The sequence below is a fragment of the Trichoplax adhaerens genome, genomic scaffold (assembly GCF_000150275.1).
Source record: "Trichoplax adhaerens TRIADscaffold_10 genomic scaffold, whole genome shotgun sequence".
Classification (NCBI taxonomy): Eukaryota; Metazoa; Placozoa; class Uniplacotomia; order Trichoplacea; family Trichoplacidae; genus Trichoplax; species Trichoplax adhaerens.
This window is the reverse complement of record NW_002060952.1, coordinates 2,014,599-2,028,935: the sequence shown is the minus strand read 5'-3', so window position 1 is coordinate 2,028,935 and position 14,337 is coordinate 2,014,599. Positions and strand designations below refer to the sequence as shown.

At 31.9% G+C, this 14,337-nt stretch overlaps 2 protein-coding genes across 2 annotated transcripts; both read left to right on the top strand.

The window, feature by feature from the left end:
* Positions 1 to 20: 20 nt before the first annotated feature.
* Positions 21 to 4,512, top strand: TRIADDRAFT_59384 (uncharacterized protein; the record flags this gene model as incomplete). The annotated part of the gene is made up of 17 exons (XM_002115403.1): positions 21 to 74; positions 1,196 to 1,253; positions 1,403 to 1,474; positions 1,803 to 1,931; positions 2,006 to 2,070; positions 2,217 to 2,343; positions 2,429 to 2,492; positions 2,581 to 2,667; positions 2,767 to 2,917; positions 3,082 to 3,133; positions 3,221 to 3,316; positions 3,395 to 3,502; positions 3,592 to 3,745; positions 3,863 to 3,941; positions 4,030 to 4,162; positions 4,245 to 4,321; positions 4,414 to 4,512. The coding sequence occupies 17 exons, from the start codon at positions 21 to 23 to the stop codon at positions 4,510 to 4,512; spliced, it is 1,605 nt and encodes a 534-aa protein (XP_002115439.1).
* Positions 4,513 to 6,926: 2,414 nt separating this feature from the next.
* On the top strand, positions 6,927 to 10,055 carry TRIADDRAFT_59383 (uncharacterized protein; the record flags this gene model as incomplete). Its single annotated transcript, XM_002115402.1, has 6 exons — positions 6,927 to 6,997; positions 7,082 to 7,223; positions 7,467 to 7,593; positions 8,508 to 8,587; positions 9,504 to 9,566; positions 9,888 to 10,055. 6 exons carry the CDS (start codon positions 6,927 to 6,929, stop codon positions 10,053 to 10,055), a joined length of 651 nt encoding a protein of 216 aa, XP_002115438.1.
* Between the last annotated feature and the right edge of the window lie 4,282 nt (positions 10,056 to 14,337).

The following is a 14,337-nucleotide window of genomic DNA, read 5'->3' as shown; positions in this document are numbered from 1 at the left end:
TTGAAGCAAAATTCAATAGTATGGAGCCTGCAAAGAGACGCGCTGTTTACGTTGTCGGGGTGGGATTGGTTAAGGTAAGGAGGCGATCCAGATGACTTCTTTTACTCATGATAGACGTAATAGGTTGTTAAAACTACCGTTCATAGTTAATAGAGCCTTGAAATAGGCCATCCAGTTATTTCTATGCAAGTAGTCGTGGATCTGTAAAAGGAGATGACGCTCTTTCTTGATAAAATCAGGCTTAAACTGCAATAGGCAATGGCCAATAATGGCATGATTATTTCCATCGTAAACAACAACATTGCACGCCAAGGGTGCTCTGAAGCAAAAACTTATTGGATAGTAGTAATCATCCAATCGATCCAGTTGTATAGCTTAAATCGATGATACTTCAGACTAGAATGTGTAGAGGATAGTACTTAGTACTATCTTGTTCAAGGAGAGTCTTTTCGTCCTATCGTAGATGTTCTTCTTGAAACTTTTAGTCTTCCTCTTACTTAGCTTTAAGGTAAAATTTCCTGGTAATAGTAGGACTGAGTTTTTGACTATACAGTATGGCAAAATAGGGAGTAGCGTTACAAACGATAAAGAGTGATTGTAGAGTTGCGGACTACTCGAGCAACTTCTAAGCGAAGTTGAATACCTTATTAGTAAACAACAGTGGACACTGTCTTAATAGTATTGATGCTGCCAAGTTGCAGTCATCGGTTGCACTCCCCATCAGTAGACTTTTATCAACAATGGTAAATAGTAATAACGTCGCAACGTTAAATAGCAATGGTAGAGTTCTGGACTACTCCAGCAACTTCTAATGTAAGATGAAATACTCTATTAGCAAATGGACACTGTCTTAATACTATTTATGCTTCCAGGTTGCATTGATGTCTTGCACTCCCCATCGGTAGACTTTTTATCAACAGTATACGAGTAATGGTAATAGTAGTATCATGCCTGAATGCTAAATTTTGATATTAATTTCTTCTCTAAAATTGAGTAAATCGGCTACTATGAACAGCATCAAGTCTACTTTAGTATCTAACAGCATTAGACACTGTCTTAATTGTATTGATATTGCCAAATTTCATCTCTAGAATTGAGTAAATTGATTACTGTTAACAGTGTTATCAATGATTTAATCTCCTGAAGAGAAATGAATTGATAAATTGACATTTCACTTTTATCTATTCGTATAAAGTTTCTCAAGCCGTCTGCTTCTTCTACTCATGATTACCCTGATATGGCTAAAGAAGCTGGTTAGTCAGTAGCTTTATTTCTAATAATATTCGAAACACTGTACTGCTGCTGGATCCTTTTTCAGGAAAACTTGGGCTTACCCAACTTTTGTACAATCACGGATCATATCTTTTTCTTCCTGATACTAAATTAATTGCTATACTCGTAGGTGAAGCCGCCCTAGCCGATGCTGGCTTAACGTATAAAGATATTCAACAAGCTGTTGTTGGCTATGTTTACGGTAAATTACACTTTACCTAGTTAAGTGCAAGTTCAATTCTAACATATTCGTGATAGAACATAGCGTACATTCGATTGCGAAAATTGAAGCAATTGTTAATAATTGCTATTAAAAATGAACTTCTTCCGGCTATTCGTAAAGAGTCATAACTGCATCCGGGGTTTTGATATACCCAGATAATTACCCGAAATTCCGGGTAATTGCAATACTGAAGAGCATACGTAGTAAAGTGTCGCCGTGTATATTATTAACGTAAATTCGCAATAACTTCTTGATAACATAAAATGAGAACGTTTTGAAATTTTGCAATATTATTATTTATTATTAGGAGATTCTACCTGTGGTCAGCGAGCAGTTTATAATCTTGGTTTAACCGGTATTCCTATATACAATGTCAATAATAATTGTGCGACAGGATCGACGGCTCTATTTCTCGCTAAACAGCTGATTGAAGGAGGTGAACTAATCTGATCAAGATTATTGTCTTCACAACTATAAGCACAAATTATGATGGGATATTTTGAATTGCAGGTAACTGTGATTGTGCCCTTGCTCTGGGCTTTGAGAAAATGCAAAGAGGATCTCTAGTCTCTCACGTAAGGGTGATATTAAAAATCTGTAATCGCATAATACTGTATCAAATGGTTCCAAAATGGTATTCAGAACGATCTATATACATGATTGTAGATAGTAAAATTAATTATGGTATTACACTCGATATTAATATCGTATCCAATTTTAGTTTAACGATCGTACAAATCCGCTGGATAAGCATGCTGAAGTGTTATCAGATTGTTACGGAATCCAAGCTGCGCCATTAGCTCCGCAAATGTTTGCTGCAGCTGCTTGTGAACACATGGAAAAATACGGTAATTGATACAATTAAATGAGTCATAGGTAGAATACTATTTCTTATTGTTACATTCTAAGGTTGATTATACATTATCATTTTAGGGACTAAAGCTGATGTTTTTGGAAAAATTGCGGAAAAAAATCACCGTCACTCTGCTAATAACCCGTAAGTCTATTAGATGGATTGTTGAGACTGTGGCTGATACTTATTTCTATGTAATATTGTGTAAAGTAATTATATTTCACCATCGTAGTTACTCGCAGATGAAAACGGTTTACTCTGTGGATGAAGTTATGAAGTCTAGAATGATTCAGTTTCCATTAACATTACTGCAGTGTTGGTGAGGAAATGAAAATATTTTAACTGTCGTAATTGAAATTAAGCATCAGTGCTTCATCATGTCGATCTTATCCATCGAACTCTGTCGTTTTGATTTAAGCCCAACGTCCGACGGTAGCGCTGCTGCTATTTTATGCAGTGAAAAAATGGTCCAAAAATATAATTTGCAGAATAAAGCCGTAAAAATAGTTGGAATGGAAATGAGAACTGATTTTAGTTCTACATTTAAGGAAAAGAGCTGCATCAAAATGGTACCTTACATTTCTTTTATGGAATATTTATAGTATAGTATATTACAGCAGTTGCTATATTATTGTAGTTATTTATGGCCAATAGCTTAAACATTTGTAGAATGTTTAAACTACGAAAGACTGTACTTGCTAAATTCCCTTATTAAATATTGTTACTACGGTAGGTTGGTTATGATATGACAAAGGCCGCTGCTGACTCCGTCTATTCGGCTACTGGTAACTATCTTATTCTCGGACTATTCTACCATATTTTATTGCAATCACAACTGTTTGCAGTAATATTTTTAATATAATATAAAACAGGTATCAAGCCAACAGATGTTGATGTTGTGGAGTTACATGATTGCTTCTCTGCTAATGAATTGATTTCATATGAAGCTCTTGGATTATGTGCGGAAGGTTGGACTAATAACAGCTATTTTTTTAATTTTGATGAATACAGTAATGCTAATTGCTTGTAATTAACTCTATTGTCAGGTGAAGGAGCTAATCTCGTTGAATCTGGTAATAATACTTATGGTGGTAAATATGTCATCAATCCAAGTGGTGGTTTAATATCAAAGGGTCATCCACTAGGGGCTAGCGGTAAAAATGATATTTTATCATTCGTGAACGTTGTTTTTAAATGAATTAGTTTGTATTTATTTCAACCGTTATATTATGTGGTTGCATAGGACTTGCACAATGCGCTGAGCTCTGTTGGCAGTTACGTAATATGGCTGGTAAAAGACAAGTTCCTAATGCTAAAACTGCTCTACAGCATAACATTGGATTGGGCGGAGCCGTTGTTGTTGGACTTTATCAACGTGGCTTTCATGAAAGCCCACAGTATGAACTATATTGATACCATAAAGAATTGCTTTCTTCTGTGTCTGAAATATTACTGTAAAGGATTTATAAAGGTAAACGCGGAATATTTATTAATAACCAATTTTTTCCCATTAGGCTCGCGACTGTGGCAACTGCTGCAAATTCGATTAATTCTGAAACCGTATTTGAACGTATCAAAGAAAATGTTGATAAGGTATATCGTCGATTGCATTGTTAGTTTATTGATGAACACTTTTATGTAAAACATACTAAGTCCGATCAATACCAATATATTGGTATAGAATGGACCGTCTATGGTAAATAAAGTTAAAGCAGTGTTTCGCTTCAAGATAACTGACATTAAATCGAAAGGCACAAAGTTTTGGACACTTAATCTCAAAGATGGAAGCGGTTCCTTGACCGAGGGACAAGAAGGTAAAACTAATATAATTAAGACTGTGTATGTCATTTTTGAAAATAAGTAGATTCATGCTTATATTGTCTTCCTTTTCGTTAGGTAAAACTGATTGCACTATTACAATGGCCGATAAAGATTTCGTGCAATTAAGTACTGGAAAACTCAATCCTCAAATGGTAAGGTTTAGGTGATATATCATGTCTTAAGTATTAACTTAGAGAAAGCTATTATTCTGAATTAATGCTGTCATGATTTCATTCATATCTAGGCTTTCATGGGAGGAAAGTTGAAGATATCAGGCAATATGGCTGTTGCTTTGAAATTGCGACTTGTTTTACCGCAGGGAGGTCCTAAAGCGAATCTATAAGATTTTACTGTAAATGTATTTGCAATCATGTTCATTTCGTATTGCGGTTTAGCGGTAAATAATCAATGTATGTTAAAACGCATATGCTATGGATTACAGATTACAGGAATAATTAATTATATAAGTATGCACATGTATGCAAGCCAAGATAATAGCTAATCAGAAAGACCTTAAGGCGACTCTAATACGGCGTGATAGTATATTAATTGCTAAATTATCTGATTGTACTTTAGTATTTGGGTCTGCTGGTTATTTTAGACTTTTATATCGGGAGACTTTATTGAAAAGTAGATTTGAATAAAAAACGCCTAATTGCGTAGTGACTAATGTAAGATGACATCAGTGTGTTTTAAATTTTTGATGCGCTATGTATGGCTTTTAGTCATCTACAGCTGGGGTAAATTGACTTTATTAACATTGTATTGGAGCGCATATTTTAAATTGAAATAGATAAGCTGTATACTTCGTAGTTCTAGGACTCTGTCATATAAATTTATTGCGTATTTATCTATGTGATGAGAAAGTTAATCTTTAATAAGTATCTTACGGTTTGATTGACAAGGTCGATTAATCATCGCTAGGCTTACATGATAGGTTTCTCAAGATTATAAAAGAGTTTATGAGATGTTGTATGGTAAATTAGTTTTAAATGGTTTGATTGCATGTCGAGTAGATTGCTGAAACTGCCACCGTTTTTACTTAATGATAGACTAGTTTTAAATTTGCGTTTGCTAAGATTCTATCGGTTAGAATATGGACGGTCCCCAATTTTCTGCAGTTTGAGGGCTCATGTAATGCAGACATTTAATAATATTGGAAGATCAACTACTGAATTAGTCACATAAATATCTTTAAGCATAGCTTCTATGTGTATTAATTATATAATTATTGAGCAACTGACTTGTTACCCCGATAAACGTACAATTCCAGTTTCAATCTCACTCCACTGGCTGAATAGTTATTTCAACTAATGCCTGTACTGTATAAGTAGCAGCTAATAGGCTTACTGTACAATTTAAATAGTTTACTTTGCAAATAATTGCTTCTAATGCTCGCTCGGCGGTCTTAATAACATGATCAACAAGCATTCATCGATTAAAGTAGCGTTTTTTTTTACGCTAACAAACATTTAAATATTAAAAAATTGTAGTACATCCAATTTCCGATATCGAGACCCTCAAGACACCCTTATAAGTACCAGTGATTAAATAAGTAACAGTCAATAGATTTGTTTGACTGATCAGAATTTGGGTTACATGATGATATAAAATCAGTGATGTTGCTAAACCACGTACCAGTTCGATTGGGCTAATCAAAAATTAAAGTCATCATACCGAACCAGCTATATTATTTATGGTTCATGACGAATATCTTTTCGTATATCTTTCATTAGTATTTCATTGATTTATTATCGACTAGTGTCATGACTTCATGTAATTACAGTAGTTGTGGGTTAACACACAATATAATTTCGACTGGTAAATGCGAGTCCGCAACGGCAGATAAATTAAATGTCTATCTCATTAATTCATACGTGCTTTCTTACGTGATTTTTTACTTTTGTTTATTGATCTTTTCAGACCACCCTGCAGCTACAAAAGGTTTCATAAATATTAATAAACGAATTTTCATAGTAATTAGAGCTAGTTATGTATTATATTTATTGCATAAGATGATTTTTTGGTCACCTTGCCACACGTAATTGAACTCCACATCCAGCTGGCACTGATTCGTTGGCTTACCTTTCATATACATAAACACATTTTACATCCAATGATATGATCGAATGTAAAATCGTTTATAGATTAATTATACCTTTGAATGTGGAATTCTGTCGCGCCAGTAGTCCTGATAAGTTTTGTCAGCATTTATTAGCTAATAACTTGTTGTTTGTGCAATAACATCCAATGTATACGCTCTGTCTACTACAAAGCGTATATGAGATTCTATACCATTACCATATACTAATAAATTAAAGTCCGTCACGGGATAGAAATAAATAATGTCTATTTACTAGCCCATGGCTACTAAAATTAGGGCTAGCAGGGTAATAATGATTTTATTACATAAGCAAGCTGTAGACTATACAGTAGAGTCCGCGCGGTATCCTGTACGTCTAAACATTTTCTACGACAATATCATACACGAGTTTGCAATACTAAGCTGATGTTAACTCCATCTAGCTACTCTAATTACATCATTAACAAACTAATATCGCAATATTAAAATATAATTTAACGGACTATCTCCATTCTAGGTACCAAAGACACTTAATCTTGACGATTGTTCAGCCACATTTATTTTGTTAACCAATTAATATCGTAATATAAATATAATTCAACGGACTCTCTCCATTCTATGTATCCAAAACACTAAGTACCGTTCTGACAATTATTCATTCCCGTTTAAGGATTATGGATAATTTAACAAGAGATCCTTCTATTTCATTGTATTTGTTGGATGATAGAGAAAAAGATCAACTAAGGTTCATAATAAATTGAATAGATAGAATAGATATTTTTATTGGAAGGATTAATAGTCCATTGCCTTTGATCACGCCATATTTTAGAGTATTCAGCTTAAAATCAGCCAACTATCCACGATTGGAATTATGCACTACTTCAGATCAGATTTCAGCAGACCAAGCTCCACTAGATCAAGCTCCACCAGATCAGTCATTAACATCAGAACTGCAGCAAATTGTCAATAGTGTATGTGCTATATCGTCGAATATATTCTATTGTATTGTAATATAATTCTATACCAAAAGACTGATTATGTTATAGCATTTTACTAGTAGTCCTTGATTTTACTGCATGTGTAATATGATCTATTAATGGACTTTTTTTTGAACAAAATTTAATTTTCATTTTAACTTGCTGCGGAGAATGAAATGAAAGAATTTAATATCCGTTTGTTGTATACTACTAAACAGTCTTGAATGTAATTTATAGCAAAAAGAAAATCTGGTTAAAGCTGTTGATGGGGTAATATGCTTCCAGGTAATATCTACTGTTGATCAACAACTTAAGTATTCCTGGGTACTGGATTTGAAGCAAGGCGAATTTAGGGATGGTAAAGGTGTGAATAAAATGCAATATTTCGTCATACTTGATATCCATTATTTGTTTCAATCTAAATTTCTTTTATAAGGTCTCAATCAATCAGCATTTTCATTTTCGACTTTTATTACAATCTACGGCACATTTTTGTAATCTACTTTAGTTCTATATTACTTTCAATTGCATTCTAATCTATTCCCAAGATAGATGTACTAGATATATGTAAAACACCTCGATCTTTAAATACAACAGTTTCGGGCAGAAATTATATTCAGTTTTATCTTTAGTTCCAATTCTTAAAACATTTATAGTTTCTAGATAGGTGGAAGACCCTACCACAGTTTTGGATATTATCGCCATTCTTAACAGTTTTCTTCACTTCTGGGATTCCACATATTGGGTTATAATCTCTTTCTGGGTCCAATTTTACATACCGTAGTAATGTCGTACTTTAGCATACAAACTGGATTAGAGTTGTAATAACTTCATGTGTTTTAGTGATTTCATAATATTAGGTTGATAATTTATTTTTCAATCTCTTCTCGCTAATCGCAACATGGACTTATGGTAGCTACTTTATTGAATTAAAGTATCTCACTTAATTTTTACTATAGCTTTTAAACAAATATGCATACACTGACTATGTTTAAAATTACGGTAGACTGTTAAATTTCGTTCTGATTTTCTCGATATTATTTGATTTCAAGCATTATGATATCCTATATATACTTAAAATTGATCATTTTCTTTATAGCTGTAGCGTATGCTGCTTCTTATTATTTTATGATAAGCTTTTATAATGATAACTTTAATTTCTGCTTAATACCCGAAATTGTAGCTGGATTACAAAATACTTTTTATCTAATTTTATGACTCTAGATTATCAGTGCCTATATTTTTAGAATTTTATTCTTGCTGTTATTCGTCCTATAGATGAGAATGCTGATTGCACTATTACGTTTACTTCGAAAAAACCAGAAAAGATACAATCAGGCCAGTGGAGAGATCGATTGGTAAGTTTAGTGAACAAGTGTTCTAACTCCGTTAGATCGTTCAATGGCACTAATGCTGAATGAAAGATGTTTATAAAGGCTATCAAACTATCATGTCATGATAGAATTAGTCATAGTACAAACTGTGTTGACAATAAATTAAATTGCTTACACCACTATTGAATTCCTCAAGTGCGAGATCGCCTTAATGAATTGGATTAGAAGGCGGTAAAAAGAAAATTATTACGATATCTATATTCTAAGAAAGAAAATACTGTAAATATACTTATAGTTGCCAAAATACATCAGGTGATAGAGTAAATTTCTTCACTTACTACCTCAATGTTTTATAGAGTAAAGGTAATTATTTAAATACTTAAGGGCAAGCATTTATAGGTCTTGACAGTAAAAGTATGAGACAGTCACAAGCTGTGGATAGAAGAGTAAAAATTAAATTAGAAATTGTGCTTAGAGTAAATGGCTAAAGGCTATAAAAGTATTCCAACACTAATATAATCTATTCCATTAAACGACTTTGCTATAAAGAATTTCGCTATAATAAGTGCATGTTAGCGATGCATTTAGCCCAGAATTTAACGATAGAAATTACGCCAAGGGTAGTTTTAACGGTAAAATATCGGTACAATTAAAATGTGAAATAGGCCTACTATACCGTCTGAATAAACATTGCTATAGGCAGCATATCTTCATAGCAATAATTTAATTTGCGGCTAGATAACCTACTATAAGTTAAATATTAGAACTTAACGAAATCTTTCCATTAAGACTTCTACTTTATCTTATTATACGGATGCTCGTATTTTAGATTGTGCATTAGATTAATCAATGAATAAGACTTTCTTCATATAAGATGCAGTTTCAATAGTTAGCTATCTTCATCACCTATACTATCAACTTTCTACAATTAATATCGCAGTTATACGATTCACTAATTTTAAATTTGTGCTTGGGTCTACAAAAGTGTGTAGCTTATTTCAAGGTCTGCTGTAGGGCTATCTATTTTACAACTAGATCCTGTGAGTGTCATATCAATATCTCATTATGCATCAAGAAAGAGTAGCAGATTCTATGTCTACAATAATACTTATCGAGCCTCTAAGATAATATGAGTATATATTTGTGTCCATTATTTATTTCAATTATCAATTACTGAAATATTTATGGCCTTTTTTTAGTTTTATCACTCTAGACAGGCATTTTTCTGTTCGTTATAGTTATATAATACGAGTATGATCAAATGCTAATAAATGTCATTATGAAATATTGATATTTTCATTATTTCTCATCTGGTTATATCTAGAAATCCATATTGAAATCATCATGGAATATTACTGGTGACGAAAGTGTCTTTCGTCGTTTATTGCGGGTATTGATTAATAATCGATTCAATATGCCCTCATTTCTAAGTGGATTCTTAACCGATTTTTTCGGTGTTATTATTAAGTTAAAAATTAAATCCAAACTCTAGGCCATTTTCTGACAGCGCTAAATAGATAACTAGTATCTCGTATTTAAACTGCTATCTGTACTATCTATGCATTATAAATTTCTATTGGCTAGTCTTTGATTATTATATTGTTAGTGTCAACAATTTTTAAACATTATCTACTTAAAATAATGATTAATCATCGATAATACTACTTTACTGATCATGATGAACTTTTCTATAATTGTAAAGAAATTGATAATAATAAAAAAGTAACACCTATCTCTGAGATTCTAAAATTGATATCCAATTATTGTTGCTTAATAAATAATATGCTGTATAGTAAATTTGCACATTTACATTCTAATCGATATCAAAATAGCATTGCACTACTGCACCTTAAATTTAAAGATAGACAATGTTTGTAAATTTATCTGTAGCATGTTAACATTAGTGAACCCTATACGAGTGTCACACTTAGGCAATTTATTCTGGCATTAGAACTATCATTCCTAATTATTTCAATTCACTAAATTACCTATACCTATAGTTAACCTATGGTTATGTAGATGCGATATCTATTTCTGATAGGAATATCTTGGATTGCTCATACCATTTCACTCTCATTCAGTTTAAACTAATTAATTACAATAGATTTATATTCGATAGAGTAATTATGACAGAAGTGCTTAATCTAACATCATCTATTTCTGTCAACATTCTCTAGATTAACTAAGACAATGATTAGTGTAAACATTAAATGAGAATTTCAACCTTATTTACAAATTGTTAGATCCATCAGGTAAAAGATTTAGACGCTTATTGCTGTACCGTTATATTGGTGAAATGAAGTACATTAAGTTTTAGAATATCTTAATTGCGGCTACAAAATATTTGGAATGAAGGTATCCTTACAAACTTGCTTGCTTGGCTGTAATACATCAATTATATTATTAATTATTATACAGTGATGTATATTAAATTCAAATTAAAAGATGTTACTTAAGATAATAGCTGAGTTTAAAATAGAAATTTTTTACCATCTCTACTAATATTTAGCTTGTTTCGGCTGTACTATACAGGCGCTAATCCCAGGTAGAATGTTAGATACCTTAAATTAATCTGTATACATTGTATTCACTATTCAATGCACCAATTCGAATAAGTAGATTCAAAATAGGAGAAGAGATGTAATATAAGTATTTAATAGTATTCATTACGTATATCGTTGCTCCAGTCTGCAGTATCTTATAAGGCCTTTTGATTAAAATTTAGATATTGTAGTTTATAGGGTAAATAATGGATTAAATTTTCTTTTACGATTGAATAGCCCTAAAATTACCTTAACACCTTTTTGGCTATTTCTATAAGATTTTTATGTACATCAGAATCAGGTAGATACTAATATTGTTATTAGTTCTCAATAATTTGTCACGAATACTTATTCAACAAAGAAAGCCTTTACTATTGCTATTCTACTTGTTTTCATTTAACCTGTTAATATTTGTGAAAAATACGAGGTAGTAATAGCACTGAATTCAGTCTAGTTGTGATAATATTTTGAAACGCAAATGTCATGACAGGTGCATACTCGTTACTGTAATCTTATTTAATCAAATCTTTGTTATTCTACTGGAGTTGCAGTTTTCCAAGTTCATTTGTAACTTATGGATAAAGAAATTGTTCAACATAATATGGCTATTAATTAAGGGAGTTTACCTGTATTCTCATCTTTACTGAATCATAGATGATCCTCTAATTGCAAAATTCTCACGACATTGATTGATTTGAGAATAACTTAGAGATGGTATTTATAGGTAAGTAAGTAAGTGCCAAAATAATACGCCAATAACCTGTATCGTATACCAACGGCACATAATTTATTCTATCATGGCTTGATTTAATTAATCTAGTCAAGAAAAAGCCTGATTTACGATGCTACTTTTACAATAACAAATCTAGATTTACTATGTCCTAGATTTATTTCCCTTTTTCAGTACCGTTTAAGAATTCATTAGTTAATTAATACTTTCGAGAAACAAATTCGGATTTATTACATGCTAGAGTTATTTTCCCTTTTTCTGTATAGAATGTCGAAGAATTCATTGGATGATGAATTTATGGACAAAGTCTTTATTCAAATATTTTAAGGCAGATATTAATGAATTAATTAATAAATTAAATCAAAATTATACCCCAGACAAAATAAAGTATCATGTCTCGTTCTGCTTGTATTTTAAAATATCTTAATATTCTTATAATATATTAATAAAATTTTATTTTTAGTCACGAGCTGGCTTACTGTGTGGAAACTCCGTAAATTGTTGAGACATCGTAGTTGACAAATTAGAAAAATTTGATTAAAAAGAGGTTATAGCTAGTTCAAAGGTTAATTTCAACAGGGTGTTGTTGAAATAATCGAATTATGATGAAAGTCGAATACGTGATTAGCTCAAAGGAAAATGCTATACCTTTCATATATCCCTCTGTAATCCCCTACTGTGATTGAGCAAGACTTGGACCATGAAAAGCTTTGGAGCTAACATAATCATCATTATGATCTATAATAGAACTAAAATAATCAAATTTCCATAGCAATAAAACCAAGATTCGTCCCATAGATAATTAAAGAACGCGAATTGAAATGACATAAAGTAACATTTTTTCCAAATGCTATTGCGGGAAACAGCAATTTGCTTTCTGTAATAGGCGGCATTTTTATACATTCTACTCGATATTCATATTCTTATTTTCCATAATTTCCCTTCGTTAAAATTAATGTTAAGAAATAGAGAAAATAAGCTATAGTAATATATCATCAGCAATCTTGGTCCTATTATCCAACGTGTCGCGACGCTCCGATAGTAATAAAACAACTTTAACTCTAATGTGAACTTTTTGTGGTATCATCATCTATTAGAGTTAGTCTACTGCAAAATACGAATGTATTGTCCTAAAAGTTCAAAGTCTATTCCTAGTTATATAGGTTGTGTGAATTATGATCAATCATTCACCTTTGATACCCTGCATGCCATTAAATCAACAACTAGATTAAACCTTAGCCTAGCTAGTGTATTTGCATGTAATTTTCAACTTATTATATACCAATTATTCGGTGCATTTTTGCTCACTTTGTCCGGCTAGCAAGCAAGCTTTGCACTTTCCTCGGATAGTTTCTACAAGTGTCGCTGAAGTTTCGCCTTTCCGTAATCTATTTTTTTCTTATACCAGGTAGATTCTACTCATTTATAGATTAATTTTAACGTAAAATGGATAGAGATAAGCTGCTGTCATGTATAAATTTATAGCATAGTAATGGGATTCCATTTTGCGATGCAGTCCATGTAATATAGGAATAAAATGGATGGCTAAATCTACATTCTTTCATGCAATTAGCCAAATAAAAATAATTTCTTCTTTATCGTTTATTGAATGAAAATGAAAATTTTGTATTAAAATTGCCGCATCAGTAAATCGATTGAGATTGAATCTTGCGTATTACCGTAGAAACATTGAATTTAATTTCAAACTCTGACAGCATAGGACAATTTTGTCTAATTTAGCCGTAGCTCTTTCCTTGAGCAGATGACTAATAGTGGCAATCTTCAGGCGTCACAAACTACCAAAATTACATTCTAAGATTCCAGTGCCATCGTGGAAGTACTAAATTTAGATTTTAGTTTGGCCTTAATTAGCTGGCAATGATTTAATAATGCAATAATTAAGCTGTAATCACCGTCAAAATTGTCAAGGATCCATTTGACTATACTCTATCGAATTTGAACGACTTAGACCTGTTGCCAGCCAGAGCGCCATTGGTAGTACATCATTCTCTCGCGATCGATAACAGCTATTTTATATATTAAGTACAGCATTTATAGACTTTATACTATATTTAAAGGTCGAAAATTTATCTTTTCTTATATTGGATCCAGGACTTATTTTTTTTTACGTTAAATATGATACGATTTTAAATGAGTTCCGTTCTGCAATTTAGAAATCGTTAAATGATCTACCAATTCATTTAACCCCTAATCAAAATTTTAATTTTATATTACTTTTCCTATTTCTACTGTATCCAACTGATGATCTTAAATGATAGCAAAATCCTTCATCGCTATTAAAACCCTATAGCTACTTTACTGTATATGTTTTATTTACTTACTATCATATTTTTGGAGTATTACTATATGACCGTGATATATATAATTAATCTAGCGACGCAATAAACAATTCAAGATCATTGTATTGTGACCAACTCGAATTAACATAAATTCTTATTGTATCTTTTCAGGTTAAAGCTAATTTCAAAAAAACAAGCAAA